The following is a 19,898-nucleotide window of genomic DNA, read 5'->3' on the forward strand; positions in this document are numbered from 1 at the left end:
CTACCACTCCCCCACTCTATCGTAACTTCTTGAAATGTCAAAAAAGTTAGAAGTATACACATCTATGGATTGGTACTCTAGGACATTTCAGTACAACTCAGAGCCTTCAACCATTCGCTAAAAGAAACATCTGGAACGTTATTTTTTGAATATTCCAGACCGTTCTCTTTCGTTCAGCCACACTTCACACGATAGCGTTAGTCTCCCCCGGAGCCGGCATGACAATACTAAATTTGTTTTTGTGAATAAAGTATTTATTCACAAAAACATATTATATTATATTATATTTTTTTTATATTATGTTATATTTTTTGTAATTATTTTTCATTTTCTTGATAAAAATGAAAAATTGCATTCAGTAATTGTGTGTGTGTGTTCCTCAGAAGTGTCTTAAATATTTATTATAACAACATGGAATTTGAATCTTAAACAAATCTAATATTTTATACCCTGAATGCTTAGTGTGAACTCAATTATCTTATGTAATTTATTTAATTAATAATTTTTTAAAATATTTGTTATTTAACTTATGTATTTATTTCAATAAATTAAATAAATTTATAAAATGAAAAGCAATTTACTAAATTATATGAAATGAAACTTTAAGCATTTTATTCTGACTTTGAGTTTTACAGTAGTATTCTTAGTCTCATCTAGAATAGATTAATCAATAATTGTTCTTATTCTCAACTACTACATGTTTTTATTTTAAAAAGTAGCATTTAACATGCTTAGGATCCAGTCTGCTTCTTTTATCACAAATTAAACCAGAGGTGCTATCTGTATGTGATGTGATATTGAAGGAATTTGTGGTATTCAGATTTCTTCTTTATTGATATATTTGAGATCTTGAATATTTTCTGGTATTTGGGAATTTGTGTATTTGCCCATCTCTAGTTTATTAAATAATAAAATAAAGATGGCAATGAAAATGCAAAAAAAAACAAAAATTGTTTTTATCAGAACAAAAGTTTTTCTGGCCACATTTACTTTTGGAATAATGTCATTATATGTATATATGTTAGGATTTTATTTATTACAGTGTTAACTGAAGAGCTGTGCTAGAAATATATTTTGGCAAATGTAATAAATTGTCAAATAAAGGATGTGCAGTACCATGTTTTTAATACACTATATAGTCGTTATAAATGAAATATTAACATATATTAGTTCTTAACTATATTAGTTTCATAATGACTCTAGTCATGATTTTCAGAAATTTATTTTGATATTGTTCTGTTTTTCTTAAATTAATCTTTGTGTTTACCTTAATTCCAGTTTATATTTAAAATTTTTACATATTGTTTTTGTAATATAGATGAAGGGCTGCTAAATTAAGCTAGTAAAATAATTCACCTGTTTTTTTAATTACTTGACAGATTTATTTTAATAATAATTAAAAAGACATATAAATTGTTAAGAAGCCAGTAATTCATATTTCATAATTCATATGAGTTGTTTTTGATGTGGTATACAAGTTTAACTATTTTATTTTATTTACTAAAATTATTTTGTTTTTAAATTACATTAAAAAGAGTAAATATTAGAATATTAAAAGTTTTAGCGATTATTTAATTTTCTTATTCCTATTTTCATTATTTGATGCTTTAACTGATATTTGACTTTATTAACTGTTATAATATAACTAGAAATTCCTCCATCAAGCATGATGAAATACTTTTTATGAGAAAGTAGAAATTGAACAATTGAGAAGAGTAGATATTTCAATTAAATTTGCTAATATTTCTACAAATTAAGTAGTTTATACTACCTGTTGTAACATATAGTTTTGTTTTGTTATGTACGACAATGCAACACTTGGATGATCTGTCTAGTGGGGATGTCTTCTGAGAGGTCTTTTAAGGGTAACTGGCCCCTATTTAGGCATTAATGATTTGGAAAAAACCTGGAAAACTTCACGTGGACAGCTCATCCTGGTGAGGCATGACCCACAATTGAACTACTAGTGTTCAGGGAACAAAACTGCTTGACCACTGGTGGGTCTGGAACATAATGAGCAACAAAACAAAATCTCACTGTGAGTGGAAAAAATAGTAGGAGTAATAGGGAATTTACTTATGCACACATAAACAGATGATGACCTTTATATTAAAAGAAATATTAAAATCTTTTTTTATAAAATTTTTTTTTATATTTTCCATTCTGAGTAAACACTCTATTGTCTTTTAAAAGGCTGTCTTTATTTAGTAATAGATAGCTTAATATTGTTTTGGTTGATTGAATGGGATAAAGCAACATAGAGTTGACCAATTTTACTCTTACACTTTACCCTGGACACTTTTTTTTTTACAAATTTTTCTAAAATTTCACTTTGATAAAACAAAGATGAATTGTATGTACTGGTACATTAGTTAGGTAAGCAAATAACACTTTCTAAATAATGGGCTCATTAATGTTGTTACTTCCAATTAGCACATGAAAATGGTGAATGTCACATGGTCATTATGGAAAGATTTTTTTAAAGAAGTAACCCAATGCGGCTTTTGTTTTTAGTTTAAATGTAATGAAGTTTAAAATATGCCGTTTGCCAAAATATGTAAAAATGCAACTTAGGGGAAATTTCCTCGTTGAGAATGAATGTCACGTGGTCAATGATGTCATTGCAACAATAGTGCAATCACCAATCCGAAATTGATAAAACATTTATTCTATAGCTAATATTTCCACAAAATAAGTAACCTATACTTTCCATCAGAACATAAAATGAATATAATCAAAATTTTATCTGGATTAAACAAAAAATTGCAAGAGTTAGAAGGAATTTATACACACACAAACAATGGCTATTATATTAGTAATTGTATATATATATATATATATATATACATCATACAGTGATACCTCAGTTTTTGTCAATAATCTGTTTGAAAACAATCGTTGAAATCCGAAACCGACAAAAACCGAGGCAATTATTTCCGTATGAATCAATGTAAATCCAATTAATTTGTTCTAGACATTACAAAATATATACCAAAAATATATTTTATAAAGAATAAATATAGTGTTTAATACTAAAAACAATAAGAAATTAATATAAAATGAATATAAAAGACTAATATAAAGAATAAATGCACATTTAACATGGAATTTGAAGGGCTGCTGGATCTGGAAATTTTCTTTGGTCCTATGATGGTGCTAAAAGGAAAGCAAAGCAATGGAATTGTTTGGCCAGACACATGGGGTAATGCTCACACAATGAGAAATGCCACACTGAGCAGGAAAATGCATGAGTTGCCCTTTGTTTTTGCAAAATTAGCAGTGAGGTCACGTGGGCATGCCAACAAAATCTGAGGCAACTGACGACCGAGACAAATTTTTCACAGAAAAATTGATGAAAACCGAGGTATTACTGTATATACACACACATACATAATGGAAAGGTTTTCTCATGTTTACTCACTTTTGAGCAAAAGCAGCATTCTAAGCCATGAACATTCTAAAAAAATTTGCAATTCTTATCTCATTTTTGTTTGGCCACTTCATTAGTTGTCATTATCTTTTTTGATGAATTCTATCTGCCATTTTTTGAAACAAAACAGTCCTTGTCCCTCTATCGGCAGGTTTCAACAATTGGTGAATACTGCTCTGAGGACACTTTCTATTAAGCTGTTAGTTTTTGACTTAGAACTTGCACTAATGAAAACAAGATTTAAAAACACAATGTTTTTGTGACTTTCATGAACAATATAAGAACCATTATAGTGAGAAAAGCTATGGAATGCGAATATTCCTATTACCTTAATATTTAAGTACAGGTATCACTAGTACAACATAGTATTCCTGCAACATGGTTTTGCTCTAACATAGTTCAAGATTTAGCGATATCTGTTGTACAGTATGATTCAAGAATTGGAGACATCCCATATAAAACATCACTTAAGTCTAAACACCATCATTTGATATTTTGTGATTCAAGCAAGCATGTCTATTGTCTCATATTTGCCCATGAATATGAGAATATTGAAATTTTTAATGTTTTGCCTTTTGCCCAGTTTTTTAATTAGAACTGATTGTACAATTTTTCTTTTTCCTCATCCCAGCGTCCTAATCTGGCTTTTCTGTTGTCATTGGTGATAATACTCTAAATGGACTTGAAAGATTGTTGCTGTGTTTTTATACTTGTAGTTTAAATTAAAGGTTACTACATTAAAAGATTAAATTTTTAAAGATCTCTTAGGAAAACACAAGCAAATGAAAATATTGGATTTTATGAGAAAATCAAGATGTTACTGATACTTCAAATTAAGGCCAGCAGGAAAACTCAGAAGATGACAATATTTACCAAAAAGAAAGTATCTCAATTTAATAGTGTTTAACAGTGAAGAAAAATTAATATTAATGTTAAATACAATTGTTAGTTAATTATTGATTACTTTAATAATTTAAACTCTATTAAATCATTCAGGCAATATGGTTTGGATTCCTCTTGAATCCGGTATACAAAACAAGATTGCGACAACAATAGAGGATGACTCACCAAAAAAGCGTCCTCTCACAATAAAATTAAACCAAAAATTTTCCAAATAATAATAAATACAGTAGAGCATCGATTATTCAACTTAATTGGGGACTGGGGTTGGTCGGATAATTGAAAAGTCAGATAACCGAAAAGTATGAAAAAATACATTATTAGTATAGTGTATTAGGCCTGGTTTAAATACTAGCCTTCCTTTCATGGTCGAGCCAGTGCTGCCAACTAAAACATGCAAAAATTTAACAAAAATAATATTAAAGTAGCCAAGACATAACCAAATATTGTAGCGCCACATCACTAGCAGACATCTGAATTTTCCAACTAGAATGCAGTTTGTTAATCGGGGGTTGGATAATCGATGCTCTACTGTAATAGTTTACACATTACCCCCCAGCCTTGACATCTGCAAGGTATCAATTACACCTTTAGCTGTAGTGAACCCGACAATCATTTGAATCTTAAAAAATTAATTACAGTAGAGAATTGTTAATTGGAACGCCGGTAATCGGAACGATTTTCAGTCAGACTGTGTCATGCTGAATCGAACGTTTTTGATACTAGATTTACTTCTAAAGTATAATTTTCATGTTTTTATATTCTTCAATATATTTATTTTGTTTGTACAAAATAAAGAAATAATTTTTAATGATACAATAGCCTCGATTATTATTATAAAAATTTTTGTTAGGCTTAAAATCGACGAAAATTCAACGTGAAGCGACACGCAATGGAGAAAAATTGAACATCGGACAGGTTCATGTATTTTTTTTTGTATATAATGGGTAATTGGAACAACCCCAGTCCCCAATTGATTCCGATTTTCGACTCTCTACTGTATTACTGGGTAATAGACACAATTTTGTAACTGGTCTCATTAGCTTTTCAGTAGACGTGAATACTGTAACAACTCTTACGCAACCATCACTACAAGGATGGGTCTGTATAACACGACCAATTTCCATTGGTTTGGAGGAAGTTGTTCATTTTTTAGTAACACTAGGTCACCAAGTGTTCCAAATTTGGTGAGGAATGATGCCATTTACGATGTTGTTTGAGAGTTGTCAAATACTCTGCATTCCACCGTCTCCCAAAGTGTGAGACTGTTTGTTGTACTAGGGCAGGGGTCGGCAGTTTGTCAGGTGAGAAGAGCCAAATTGTCATGGAAACAGGATAACAAAAGTACCAGAGAGCCACATATATGTAATATACATATGTATAGGATATGGATTTTTAGGGGGAAAAAGTTTGAGATGTTATATTTAAAAATTTAATTAGAACAATGTCCATGCATCGCTTTTGATAGCTTTATCTGGCAATTAGCTACTTATTTTTAATTGAATACATGATTGTAAATTTTCATCCATTATTCTGCTTCTAAGTTTAGTTTTTATTTGGTTCATAGTTGAGAATGTGTGTTCGCATATATATGTGGAGCCAAAGATTGTGAGAATACCAAAAGCTGGTTTTTTTTAATGCGTCATATGTGTCAGGCAAACTATTCCATGTATCAAATATTATTGTTTCTATTTTAGGCAGTTGTTTTATAGCTGTCCACTTGTGCTGAGAAATTAAATCAGATTTCTCTCTTTCGATTTCTTCCAAGTGGCTGGTCAGATCCGTGAATTTGTTGTTCCACAGTTCCTTGCTTTTTAAAGCTATTACCAGCATCTGTGTCGAAAGGTGTTAAGTTCATTGACATTTATTTTGAGAGGACTTACGATGAAAGCTAGTGTAGCCTTATTTGCTCTGAATTGTTGAAAATGTTCACCAAAACTGTTCTTCATTTTACCTAATACACTGCTGAAATAAATCGCATCAAAACAACTGCTTTTTTCGTCACGATAATGTCTTAAATTCTTGAAATGAAGTAATTCACCTCTCTCTATATCTTCAGTGAGAACTTGTAATTATTTTCAAAGCACTCTACTTCTTCCAATAATGTATGTGATGTTTCCTTTCCCTTGCATTAATATATTCAAAGCATTAAGATGTGAAGTAATGTCGACCATGAAATGTAATTTTTGTAGCCATGTGTCTTCTTCCAATTCTTGATGTTTGATGTTTTTTTCTCATGTTGTTTAGATGTTATTTCAGTACATTACTTCTGGAAAGCCAGTGAACTTTATTGTGCAGAAGTAAATCTAGGTACTCGCTATCCATTTCGTCCAGGAGTACCTTAAATTGGCAATTGGTTTGGCCAAGATGCTGTTACTTAGTTTGATGACGAAGTTCATTACTGCAACCATTTATTCGGGAAATGTTTGGGTGCAAAGCACTTCTTGATGTATTACGCAATGGAACGTGAGAATTTCGTGGTCAATTTTTCTTCTTAAAATTGAAACTGCTCCTTTGTTTACGCCTGTCATACTTTTAGCTCCATCAGTAGCAATGGAAATTACTTTATTTAGGTCAATTCCAGTGTTTTCCAGATATGTTTCTATAGCATTTGCAATATCTTCTCTGCATGTTTGTCCCTTGAGCGGCAACAGTCCAAGAAGTTCTTCTTTGGGACCTTGTGCCGACATATATCGCATGAAGAGGGTTACTTTTGCTGTATCACATGACTCCTCAGTTGCAATTGATATTGCAGAAGCCAGCTTAATAACTTCAACTCGCTGCTCTGTTACATTTGAAGACATTGTGAAAATTCTGTCTTGCACTGTTTTTGCAGATAGAGGCAATTCTTATATTCTTTTCATGATCACTTCTTTATTTTTAAAGTCATAAAAAAGCTCTTCTGTTGCTTTCACAAAGCACTTTATAGTTATTGGCTATTGACCAAATGAATAATAATAATTTATATTGTTAATTTAAATGTGTGAAATACGACACACAACAGGGGTGCCTCTAGCGGCCATTTTTGGCATAATGTTACACAGATGGACATGCATTCAATGGGTTATATATATAGATATGCTTCAAATGCTACCACTAGCATGTGATTCATATTGATCAACGCGAGTGTGGTCATATGTAGACGGGCTACAGAGTGGTAGAGAGTATGCCGTATGAGTTGAAGTTTATTTGGCGGCTCTATCTCGTAAACTCATAAGTTATAAGGCTGCTTGAGATGAGGTGAAATTGCAGTTTATGTCCGAAGAGCTGCAAACATCTACGCAAAGAGCCACATGCAGCTTGCAAGCCACTCCTGCCGACCCCTGTACTAGGGTCCAATGTTTCAATCTAGGAAGAGCTATATCACTCAAGTCAGGTTCTGGGATGGCAATCAAGGGTGCACCTACTAGAAAATGACCAGGTGTTAATACCTGCAAGTCATTGGGATTACTTGACATTGGACAAAGGGAGGCAGGAGTTTAAGCATGCTTCCACCTGTGTTAACAACGTTACAAATTCTTCGTACATTAACAATGTAGATCCTATAATTCTTTCTTCCCCGAAAAACCTTCGTAAGCCAGTGGTAGGTGTTTCTACAACAGCTAACGTTTTCAACCCCCACGGGGTCTTCTTCAGGCACAGCACAAAAAATAGTTTCAAATTCCAGTGAATGGAACAAAAACCGATGATTCGAAATTATGGAATAGAATTCGGTCTCGGTTTTTGTTCCATTCACTGGAATTTGAAACTATTTTTTGTGCTGTGCCTGAAGAAGACCCCGTGGGGGTTGAAAACGTTAGCTGTTGTAGAAACACCTACCACTGGATTACGAAGGTTTTTTGGGGAAGAAAGAATTATAATTTATCCAGTATGCAGTAAGAAGTATACTTGTAGATCCTATATTTTTCCTGAAATGGAACTTCATAGATTTTATGGCAAATTCTCAAGTTCCTCCAAAATGAGGTGTGGTTGGTGGATTAAAAATCCACGTTATGCCTTTACTGGTTGTGAAATGAGCCAATTCACTCTTGTCTATAAGTGACACATTCTTATAAACTTCCTGTAGTTCTTTACTGGCCTTTTTGAAGTTGGAGGCACAGTCATTCATAATTTTAACTGGTTTTCCACAACACACAATAAATCTCTTCAATGCAGCTATAAATGTTGGTGTAGATAGGTCACTGACCAACTCATGGTGGACAGCCTTTGTGGAAAAACATACAAATACAGCAACATAGCACTTTGGAGATCTAACACCTCTTCCACCTCATAACTTAAACAAATAAGGACCAGCATAATCTAATCCAGCAACACTGAAGGTCCTACTGGGTTGGACTCTAGGGGCTGGTAAATCACCCATCAGCTTAGAGGCAGTTCTTCCCTTGGTTCTTATACAGGTGACACACCTATGTATAATATTATGAACTACACTTCTTCCAGACAATATCCAAAACTGCATTCTGAGAATACTCGAGAGCAACTCTTGGCTAGGTGAACAATGTGATAGTAAGTTATGATAAGATTTGGGATATGACTCTTATACCCCATTCGCACCGAGCATTTCAATCTAGATTGTGACCAAGGTCAGTGACTATGCCTTGGTGCAAACACCCTCGACCATTTCAATCTCGACTGAAACGACGTTCAATTGCGATTGACTGGAGAGAGTTCTTGAAACTAGATCCAGTCATAAGAGAGATCCCACAATCCCACACGCGTGAGAAAATACAAGATGGCTACAGAACACGTGTCGGGCTATCGGCAAAGAAATAAAAAAGAGGTTTGGAGAGACGATGACATCTGTCTATTATTAGATATATGGCAAGAAAAAGTATTTATTTCTAATCAAAACTTCCATTTTGTGTGTTGGTGTTTGTGACTTACCGAGTAGTTATGCCAGTTTTATCATCGCTTACAATAACCGGGTTATTCTCAAGCGAGTTACCTGTGCGAACGGCACGACGTTTGAATAGCGACAGTCACAATCCAGATTGTAGGTAAATCGAGATCGAAGTTAGTCGAGGATTGTGTGCGAACATAGTATTAGAGGGAAGCAAGAGTGGATGCTGTTGTGTTTCAGGAATATTGGCATTCTTTATCTGACCTCCCACGTGGATAACACCTTTAGCATCCAAAAAGGGAGCCAATTGAAGTATTCTACTGTGAACATTTAACTCCTTTTTTAATCTTAAACAAGACATCTTCTCAGTAAAATATGATTGTTGAACATTCTTAATTATTGACATAATGTCTGTCTTTAGTTCACTGGTCGTTAGAAAACCATTTAAACATTTCTCTGGAGAGTTGTGGCAATTATGCAGGAGCCTCAAACATAAGGATACGATGCGACATAATCTTGACCATGAAGAAAACCTTTTAAATATTACATCTTCAACTGTACAGGTAGCCATCATGTATGTTTTCCTCTCCTCAAGGTGTACTTCTTTATCATCAACAACAAATTTCTCATTTTCAGACCAAAGTTCAGGATTATTCTGTTGCAACCCTCTGTTCCTTGGAACCAAATCTCACAGTTAAGTAATTCAAAGAGAAGTCCTTGTTGCACAGTCTTGCAGGATTATGACTTCCATCAACGTGTTTCCACTTCACGGTAGGAATAGTGTTGTGTATTTTCTGGACTCTATTGGCAACAAATGGTGTCCAACAATAAGATTCAGACAAGATCCATGCTAATACAATGGTAGAATCTGACCATGCAAATATGTCACGTATGGGAACATCAATATATTTCAATACAGTTTGCAATAACTTAGCCAATAGGACAGCAGCACAAAGTTTCAGCCTGGGAAGAAATTGTACCTTGAGAGGAGCAACCTTGGTTTTGGATGTTAGTAGAGCGACCTTTACATTACAATTATTTGACGTAGTTCTTGCATAGACTACAGCACAGTAAGCCTTCTTTGAGGCATTGCAGAATGCATAGATATCAAGGACGTTTAAATTTGGAAGCGAAACAAATCTTGGAATCTTTAAGTTCCTAAGAAGGGTTAACTCATTTTGAAATAACTTCCACTTACGTTCCACTTTAGTAGAGATGGGCTCATCTCATGAAAGTTGACACTTCCACAACTCTTGAATCAGAACCTTTGCATATACAACACATGGAGCAAGCCAACCCAAGGGATCAAAGATTTTTGCTAAATCTGAAAGGACTTCTCTTTTGGTATAGCCTGCTTTCTCATCTGAGTACGGAATGGAAAATCTAACACAATCCTCCTGAAGAATCCAATTGATTCCTAAGATCTTGATTTCATTATCCTCTTGAAGCTTTACTGACTCAGAAGAGTCTCTTAATTCATTAAGTATCTTCTCTAGTACTGAAGGGTCATTTGAAGTCCATTTCCGTAACACAAATCCTCTTTTAGTCATCAAATCTGTTAATTGGTTGACTAGTGTCTTACACTCCTCTATGCTTTGTGCACCTGATAACAACTCATCTACATAAAAATCTCTTATAATAGCTTTAGATGCTAGGGAAAAATTGTCTCCCTCATCATCCACAAGTTGGTGAAGCATCCTTGTAGCCAGAAAGGGTTCAGGGGTTGTGCCATAAGTAACTGTAACAAGTCTATATTCTTGAATTGGATCACTAGCATCATTTCTCCAAAACACTTTGAAAATCTCTCTCCTTTTTGTTAATTAATATTTGTCTAAACATCTTCATTATATCAGCAGTAATGACTATGGGAAAAGTTCTAAACCTCATCAAAATTGGAAATAACTCTTGCTGAATCCTAGGACCAACCAATAAAATGTCATTTAATGACACTCCTGAAGAAGACTTCGTCAATGCATTAAAAATCACACATAACTTTGTAGTTGTGCTAGATTCCTTCATAACTGGATGATGTGGAATATAATAGAAAATACCACGTGATCCTGACTGATCAACTAATTCCGAAGTCTATGTGGCTTAGGTCTATGTATTCTCGCATGAACTCCTTATACAACTCATATGTTTCTGGTATTCTATTGAGTTTGTACTCTAAAGTCTTAAATCGCTGTAATGCTAATTCCTTAGTATAGCTCAAATACAATGGGTTCTGTTTAAAGGGAAGTTTCACAACATAATGTCCACTTTTATCCTGGTAATGAGTATTTCAAAAATGATCTTCACATTCTTGATCTAACTTTGACATTTTCCTTACCTCTGGGACAGAGTCCAATGCCCAAAGTTTCTCAACTAACTCTTTAGTGATTAATTGAATATTATTCACAGAGAATATAGGTTGATTTATGGTATTGAGAAAGGCAGTTCTAGCAATAATCCATTTGAGTTTGGTGCAAACTGCAAATGTCTCCTTTGGTGCAAATACTCAGGTTTGGTGCAAACTCTAAATGCAAATGCAGTGCCTCCTTTCTCCGGATTATATTTTCCTTTAACATTGTAAAGAAAACATTAACACCTAGTAGAATGTCAACTGGTCTTGTTACAAAAAAGAATGGGTCAGCCAGAACTAGATCATTAAAATTGTTCAGAAAATGTGTAGGGAGAGGAACATTAGGAACATCTGACATAATTTTTTTAATCACGAATGCCTTTGTACTAAATTTCAAATTGGAACTAAAATGGGGGTAAAGTTCAACTTTATTTCACCAGCAGTCACAGCGTTGTAATATCCCAAGCGAGAAATCTGAACATTAGCACTGCTTTTTGTCAAACATAGTTTATTGACACAGTCTTCGGTTATAAAGGATGCCTCAGAACTGCTATCGAGTAAAGCCCGACAAGTTACGAGATTTCCAGATGAGTTGCTTACCTTGACTATAGCAGTACAAAGTAAAACCTGTTTAGTTCCTTTAAGACCTACTCCAGTTACACTTAAAGAATCAAAAAAATCTAGCACAAGTAGTGGTAGTTGGATTCGATAAATCATATGGCATCGATTGGAAGGTAGGAGCATCAGTCAAGGGTGTATTAAATACCTCTCCAGTTTTCAGGGGTGAAGACACTTCAAAATCCCTATCGATATGTAAAATGCTATGATGTAATTTACCACATATTCTGCATCTACTTAAACTCGTAGTTTTTAGCTCGGTGTGGCACAGTAAGGCAATTAAAGCATAGTCTGTTCTTTCTTACCATATCTATCCTTTTCTGAGTGCTCAACTGCGTGAACCTTGAACACTTAGATAATTAATGATCATTCTTACAAAGAAAGCAAGTATTACTGCCAAAATACCAACAATGTTACCTTTGGATATGAAATACTTCTCTGTTCCTTAGGTGGCAACTTGATGACTTGAAGGGTTCTCGCATAATCCTTCAAGACGGTAAGCAAGGTCAACAGCATGCCTAGCTCATCTTTCTTTAAGATATATTCCCACCAACTCCTAGTATTTTTATCAAATTTTTCCGTAATTAAATAAACTATTAACACTTCAGAAAACCCAGTAATATCCTGATCAAGTACACTCAACGATTGGACACATTCATGTTATGTTTACTTATAATGATAAAATGAAAAATGACTGTCATTATGTATATGAAAATTTTTATGATTCACAGATGATACTGTAATACATGAAATTTTCAAATTCAATTCATGCAATTCTGAGTAAAAAAATACTTGTTCATGCAAAGTTTAGTGCTGTTTTGAGTTTTAATAATAGATTTTTTAAGATGAGTCAGTCTAGACATCATTCATGGCTCAAGAGAATGAATTCAAAAATTGGTTAAAATCATGATACTGATATTTGTTTGGCTCATTGCATCATTTACTAAATCTCATGTAGTGTTAAATACGATGAAGTTAAATCATTTACAAGATCAGCCCATTGTGAGAAGTGTGAAAAAGTGCATCTTCTCATTTATGTTCCCTTTTCCTGGTCATTCTGTCAGCCAATGAAGCAGTTTCCAAAGATGGCAATTCTGTATTACATGAAGGAATAGTTCATTGAGTAAAAGGGAATTAGCTGTAATTTCTTTGGGGGTAGTGTTGCAATATTAACTTTATCTGAAATAAGATTACAAATTTATTTTGTAGTACACAATAAAAGCATGTGTATTCACATATAAATGGAGAATTTTCATGTTTGTTTTGAAAGATTGATTTTTGAATTTCTCAACTGTTTTTTATTCTTACATTTGATGTTTATTAATTAATGAATGTACCATGCTCACAATGTAAATAATTAATTTTTCTGAACTTACGTAACAAACTTAGAAAGTATTCAAAAGTATCTGAATAGGGAGAAATTTTGATATCATCCCACCATTACTTTAAATAAAGATTTCTCAGCAGTTATATGGTGATTAGCAACTAAATCCATGTAAATATTCTTATTGTAATAATCGTCCATTTAACTTTTATTATGAAGTGTGAGAAACTGGGGGCAAAAGAGGATCACCCTTAATGCCACTTAATTGGCAACAGTTTGGTAAAAACTTCTCACTTTGTCTTCAGATGGCTTTTTATGATGAGATGGCCAAAGATCGCAAGATCTTTGTCCTGTCAGGCTGACACCAGTTAGGATGACTTTGGAATAATTTAAATCGCGTCCTAACTCACGATTCTTAACACAATTTATGAGTAGGAGGGCTCGTTAAATGATCGAGTAGGGAACGCAGTGGGAAAGTCGGTAAGGTGCTGTGTTACCGAATAAGAGACAGGCAGACAAGATTTTAACTATAACAAATAAAGTTAATACTTTATTTAATATACTCTATAAATCTAAGATATACAGACTACCAATTAGGCAATTATCAATATAAAATTTTATTATTTTTTGTCTAATTTACACATTCTTCAGATTATTAAAAATTCAGCTGCTAATTAAATACAATTAAAATATGATTATACAATGAGGTGACTAAACTATGTTGCATGGCTATTCTACCTTCTATGCCATGAGGCTATTCTTAGTTTCTTGAATGCAGAGAGAGAGTTTACAAAGGTCTGTTGAAATACTTCAGAGAGTAAATGCTGATCATTGACGACGAAGGAGTATATGATGTTGTCATACGACAGGCTTTGTCCTCTTTGTGTTCCTCCTTGTGGTTGCACAGTCCGCTTGGGATTTGATGAGTTTGTTCCTTGTATGGAGAACAATTCTTCTCCTCAGACGAAGGCAAATGCTTCTAAGATGCACTTATGCCCAACGTTAATTCATTGGAACTTATGACAAAACGCCCGGAATTCTCGGTGTCTCGTCTTTTTGTGTGTTTGGCCTGGGAAAGTGGTCATGTGATCGGCAGTTGTTTAGAAACGAAGGTTGATTTCGCAGGTGCAGGTTCAGCAATGACTCATGTTGACACACTGTTGCTTACTTTCCTCTCCTTTTATAATCAGATGTTATCATTTAACAACTAACTGTTAAAAGTCTCATCTGTTGGTTGATTGAGAGCGTTATTTAATTGGTAGCTTGTGCGATATTTAAATAAGAATACTGTAGAAGCATCGATTATTCGACCCCAATTAACCGACTTATCAGTTAACCGACCGCATTCTAGTTGGCAAATTCAAATGTCCGCTAGTGATGTGGTGCTACAATATTTGGTTATGTCTTGGCTACTTTAATATTATTTTTGTTAAATTGTTGCATGTTTTAGCTGGCAGCACTGGCTCGACCATGAAAGGGAGGCTAGTATTTAAACCAGGCCTAATACACTATACTAATAATGTATTTTTTCATACTTTTCGGTTATCTGACTTTTCAGTTATCCGACCAACTCCTGTCTCCAATTAAGTCGGATAATCGATGCTCTATTGTAATTAAAAATGGATTTTAATAGCTCTAAGATCCTGGATCTCACAGAAGTAAACTACACTCTTTGATCTAAATACCAGTACATTAGTTTTAGTCAATAATATTGAATTATCCCAAATGATTTGCTGTATTATTGGGTTATAATAAGCTTAATTTAATAGTTAGATGAAAAGTAATTTGATTAGAGGTTGGTGGTTAGGTTGCATCACAAGATAACTATAATTTAGAATTTCTGAAAGAAAAGATTATTATTGAAGTTGGAAAAATGAATGATATCTGATACTGTTATTGATATTCAATGTTAGTGATACTGGGAAGTATCAAAAGTTAGGAAGTTAATTAAGGTCATTTAAGTATTTCATTCAAATTATTTTTTATATACTGTGTCACCAGAGCAAGACTTTTGGCCTAGCCTGCTCTCTGGACAAAGTAAAGATTTCCTGTCATTTAATAGGAATCCTGTTCATTGTCTAGTTAGTGATGTGACTGGCTTTGATCACTTTTATAAACATGTATCAACTGAAACTTTCTTCTTCGGCCTCTTTCCACTTTTGTGGATCTGCTGAAGAAACTCATCTTAATCTCATTTGTGTGAGTAGTCACTACTCAGGTAGTCTTTGGTTCCAATTTATTGATTTTTGGTGAAGTTGCTAAGCTTTTCTTCAGAAGGCTGCTGTCTTCTTTTAAAGAAATCAGACTTCTGAAGAAATCTCATGGACTGCACAATGGATCGTTTAGGTCAATGTGCATTTGGCATTCACTTGTACAATGACAATATATTTGTTGTGATATTCTGATTTAAGTTGTTTTATATTAGTTGTTGTATTAGTTTTGTCTCTTTTGGAATTGTATTGTTTTCCTTCTTATAGCATCAATATTTTTTTACTCCAATAATCATCCACTAAAACTGAAAAAATCACCCAGTGGGCAATATTACAGGAAAAGCAGTATTTAGATTTGTGAAAGAAGAAAATAGCATGAGTAAAATAATTATAAAAGCTTTTTCATGAATTTAAATGAGTAATAGTCAAATAGTCTAATTGATATAGGAATGCATAAAATAAAGTAATATCAGTAGTGTCTAGTATAATTTTTTAAGTGGTGATATAAGGTTAAGATACATAGAAATTAATGAAAGAATCAATAGTCATTTAATTTAATCTTTTTAATTTCTTAACAGGAATATTTGGTCTAATATGGCCTCTAAAGATATATCACCTTTAACTTCTCCTACTCTGGAAACAGAACATGTATGCAATTTGTGCAGTCATCAATATGAACAACCTCGTATTCTTTCATGCCTCCATGTTTATTGTGAATCTTGTTTGGAGAAGCTCTTGCAAGGAACTACAGATGAAAAGTTAGAAGATGAATTAATTTCTGTTACTGGTGCCTTGATTTGCCCTGATTGTGGTCAAGAAACAAAGGTTTATATAATTAAAATTATATTATGTTTATTGAAATAATGTTTAGATGTGAATTAAAAGAAGTATACCAAATGACTGTCAGATTAAATTGAGGTACTTTACCACTATTATTTTTAATAGAATTCTAAATAATTTGGTACTAGCGGTAGGCATTAGGCACCATCTCTTATTAAATTTAATAATTATAATTAAATTAATATTTAAATAATTTAGAATATTCTGGAAGAAAAGAATTGGCCTGGGGCAACTCCCACTTACTATGTGGATGTGCTGCCAGTTATACTACTCAGACCTTTGTTCTGATCTTCCCTTCCAGACATTTAATTTTGATACAATCATCTTCAGTTACTTACAGCACCAACTGGGATGACTTCATTGCCTACATCCAATAATCACCTACTATGGCACTCAGCCAGCCTGATTAAGTGATTATTGGACATGGGTGCTGAAGGCATCCCCAGTCAGCATAAATAATTGAGGATGGTTATATCAAAATTAAATGTGTTTGGAAGGGAAGATCAGAACAAAAGTTTGGGTAGTGTAACTGGCAGAGCATCCATATGGTAAGCGGGAGTTGCAGGTTTCAGTTCTGCCCCAGGCCAATTCTTTTCTTCCATAATATTCTAAATTATTTAAATATTAGTTAAATTGAATTTGAGGGTTGTATTTCACGTCAATCTTTGGATAAGCAAGAGAAGAGAAAATTATCATACAGGCATTAAACTACATATAAATATTGCTACAATTGCTAGTGCTTTCAACGAATTTATTTCCATCCTCATCAGATGAATAAAAATGTTTAAAATCCGTTTTTGAACAAAGATTTCAATTTAAAACTAATAGCATTAGTCCTTTGGAACAAAACTAAATTTAGAACAACAAAACGTAAAGAATTTAAAATGACACGTGTTTGGTGACAATGTGCATGCACTATAATTTGATGAGAAGTGCAGCTAGAGACGATGTTTTAATCTTTTATACAAGTTGACCCACATAGCAGGCAACTCAAGTGTGGAAGAGTTGCGTGGATTTAGTAATAGTAAGGAGGGCCTCCCAAATATACACCAGAAGCACTGTATTTTCTTCTTCAGATTCAATTGTGTCGAATAACTCCAACAATTTGGCACTGAGTGTGAATGACAACTATGTGCCACATTTGTATTTGTCCTAGAAAATTCTATGCTAAATCTTGTGAAACTTACAAACACCATGAGCCTGGTGTATATTTGGGAGGCCCTCCTTACTATTACTAAATCCATGCAACTCCTCCACACTTGAGTTGCCTGCTATGTGGGTCAACTTGTATAAAAGATTAAAACATCATCTCTAGCTCCATTTCTCAGCAAATTATAGTGCATGCACATTGTCACCAAACACGTGTCATTTTAAATTCTTCACGTTTTGTTGTTCTAAATTTAGTTTTGTTCCAAAGGACTAATGCTATTAGTTTTAAATTGAAACCTTTGTTTGAAAAAGGATTTTAAACATTTTTATTCATCTGATGAGGATGGAAATAGATTCATTGAAAGCACTAGAAATTATAGCAATATTTATATGTAGTTTAACGCCTGTATGATAAATAATTATTTAATTATAATTATTATATTTAATACGAGATGGTGCCTAATGCCTACCTCTAGTACCAAATTATTTAGAATTCTATTAAAAATAATAATGGTAAAGCAGTTCAGTTTAATCCAGCAGTTGTTTGACAAATTACTAAAATATAGGGCTTCGGGATATTTATATAGTTAAATGAAGTATTCATAGTTTTAAACGTAATTATGTTTTTTACTTTTTTCTGTTATAAACTGTTGTTGTTTCCAACATTTCAAAATTATTCTTGAATATATAGAATATTGGATACTATTTTGTCATTTCTTGGAGACAGCAACATACTACTTACAGTAAAGAAATAAAGTGAACTGTTAATGATTTAAATTCAAAAATAGAAAAAATACTCCAAAAATGTTCAATAGAGCTTGAATTAATTGAATTACAAATCTTCTGGTTTTAGTTTTTGCTATATTTCTACTGTATGGCATTTAACAGTGCTTCTAATTGCAGAATGTTAATAAAGCCTATAATAAAAACAAATCTGTAGACATTTCAATTGCTTTAATTTGAAATAGTTATTTATTAAGTGTTATTTTGAATATTGTTTTTATTTTTGCAAACTATATTTTGTTCTCATATTGTTTTTATATTTTTTTCCTTAACATTAATTTAATTTTCATTAGTTAAATACCAAGTTTTTATATATTGCAATCAATCATGCAATATATCTTAAAAACATTTCAATCCATCAGGAATCTATTTTAATTCTAAACTATAAAAGCATTTTTTGCTATTTTAATAAAAAGATTGGTTTTAAGGCTGTTTGTTATAGATATATAAAAGTAAAAGTGAATAAAATTCAGTACACACAACATTGTCCTCAACTCTATTGTAACATAATATTTGAGATAGCCAGTAGGGAAAAAAATATCCCAAGTCAACGAAACTGTGATTTCTTGTTTTCACTGGTTGTAAACCTCATGCCTGCATGCATCTCGAGGAAGACTATGTCCCAGATTAGACTTATGAAGCTGTAAATGATATTTACTTGCCCCTAAAGTTCTGACAACATCTCAATTCTCAGACTTTGGATATTGTTGAAATGTGAACCATCTTGCAGTGTTTGACTGCAAGATGGTGCATATTGATAGGGAAGCAAAACGTGGCAGAAACCAAACCAGATGAGTTGCATGCTTCGGAAGGAAATAATGAAATTCAAGGAAAAAAGGAAGAACCATTATGAATGGAAAAAATGCCAAATTTACTTTTTTGCCAGACAAGTATGAAGTGGCTGATTCATATGGGTGGAAGAATAATACAAACATTTACTTTGCTATAAAATGACATGGCTAACCACAACAACACCTACATGAAAATCCTGTAAGGTCTGTCCTCTACTTACAAAGCAAAGGAAACTCAATTATTGATGAAACTGTGACAGTATTTATTGAAAGTTTAGTGGGGGTCTGACTAATGGAGTCATCTATATCAATGGAATAAAGATGACTCTGATTATGGAAAGTAATGTGTTAAGAGCATTCGTTACCATTTTATATTGTCTTCATTGTTATTTGGGTGATAGGGTGATATTTTGAAATAAAATATGTAAGAATATCTTATTTATTTGATCATTAGAACAACATCCCAAATCAGCTTCTCAAAAAATATCATATCATATCAACTTGACCACACAAGATGATGAAAATTTGTTTATAATACTTAATAACTTATAAATGGTCCCACAAATCACTGTTGGTATCAAGTTGATATAAAATAACTAAAGAATACTATTTTAAAAAAATATATCTCTTGTAAAATGTGAGTATTCAGAGTTGGAACACTGATCTTTGGGA

The 19,898-nt window shown here is 33.0% G+C and overlaps 1 protein-coding gene across 1 annotated transcript in view; it reads left to right on the forward strand.

Moving 5' to 3' along the window:
• The window catches only part of mei-P26 (meiotic P26), an 82,578-nt gene that overhangs the window by 10,980 nt on the left and 51,700 nt on the right, over nucleotides 1-19,898 (forward strand). The window contains exon 2 of the mRNA XM_067268358.1: nucleotides 16,242-16,488. Within this exon, the coding sequence (XP_067124459.1) occupies nucleotides 16,258-16,488 (231 nt within the window). The 5' untranslated portion in view covers nucleotides 16,242-16,257. The remainder of the gene's footprint in view (nucleotides 1-16,241; nucleotides 16,489-19,898) is intronic.

This window comes from Centruroides vittatus, unplaced genomic scaffold, assembly GCF_030686945.1.
Source record: "Centruroides vittatus isolate TY-2023 unplaced genomic scaffold, ASM3068694v2 contig_3254, whole genome shotgun sequence".
Classification (NCBI taxonomy): domain Eukaryota; kingdom Metazoa; phylum Arthropoda; class Arachnida; order Scorpiones; family Buthidae; genus Centruroides; species Centruroides vittatus.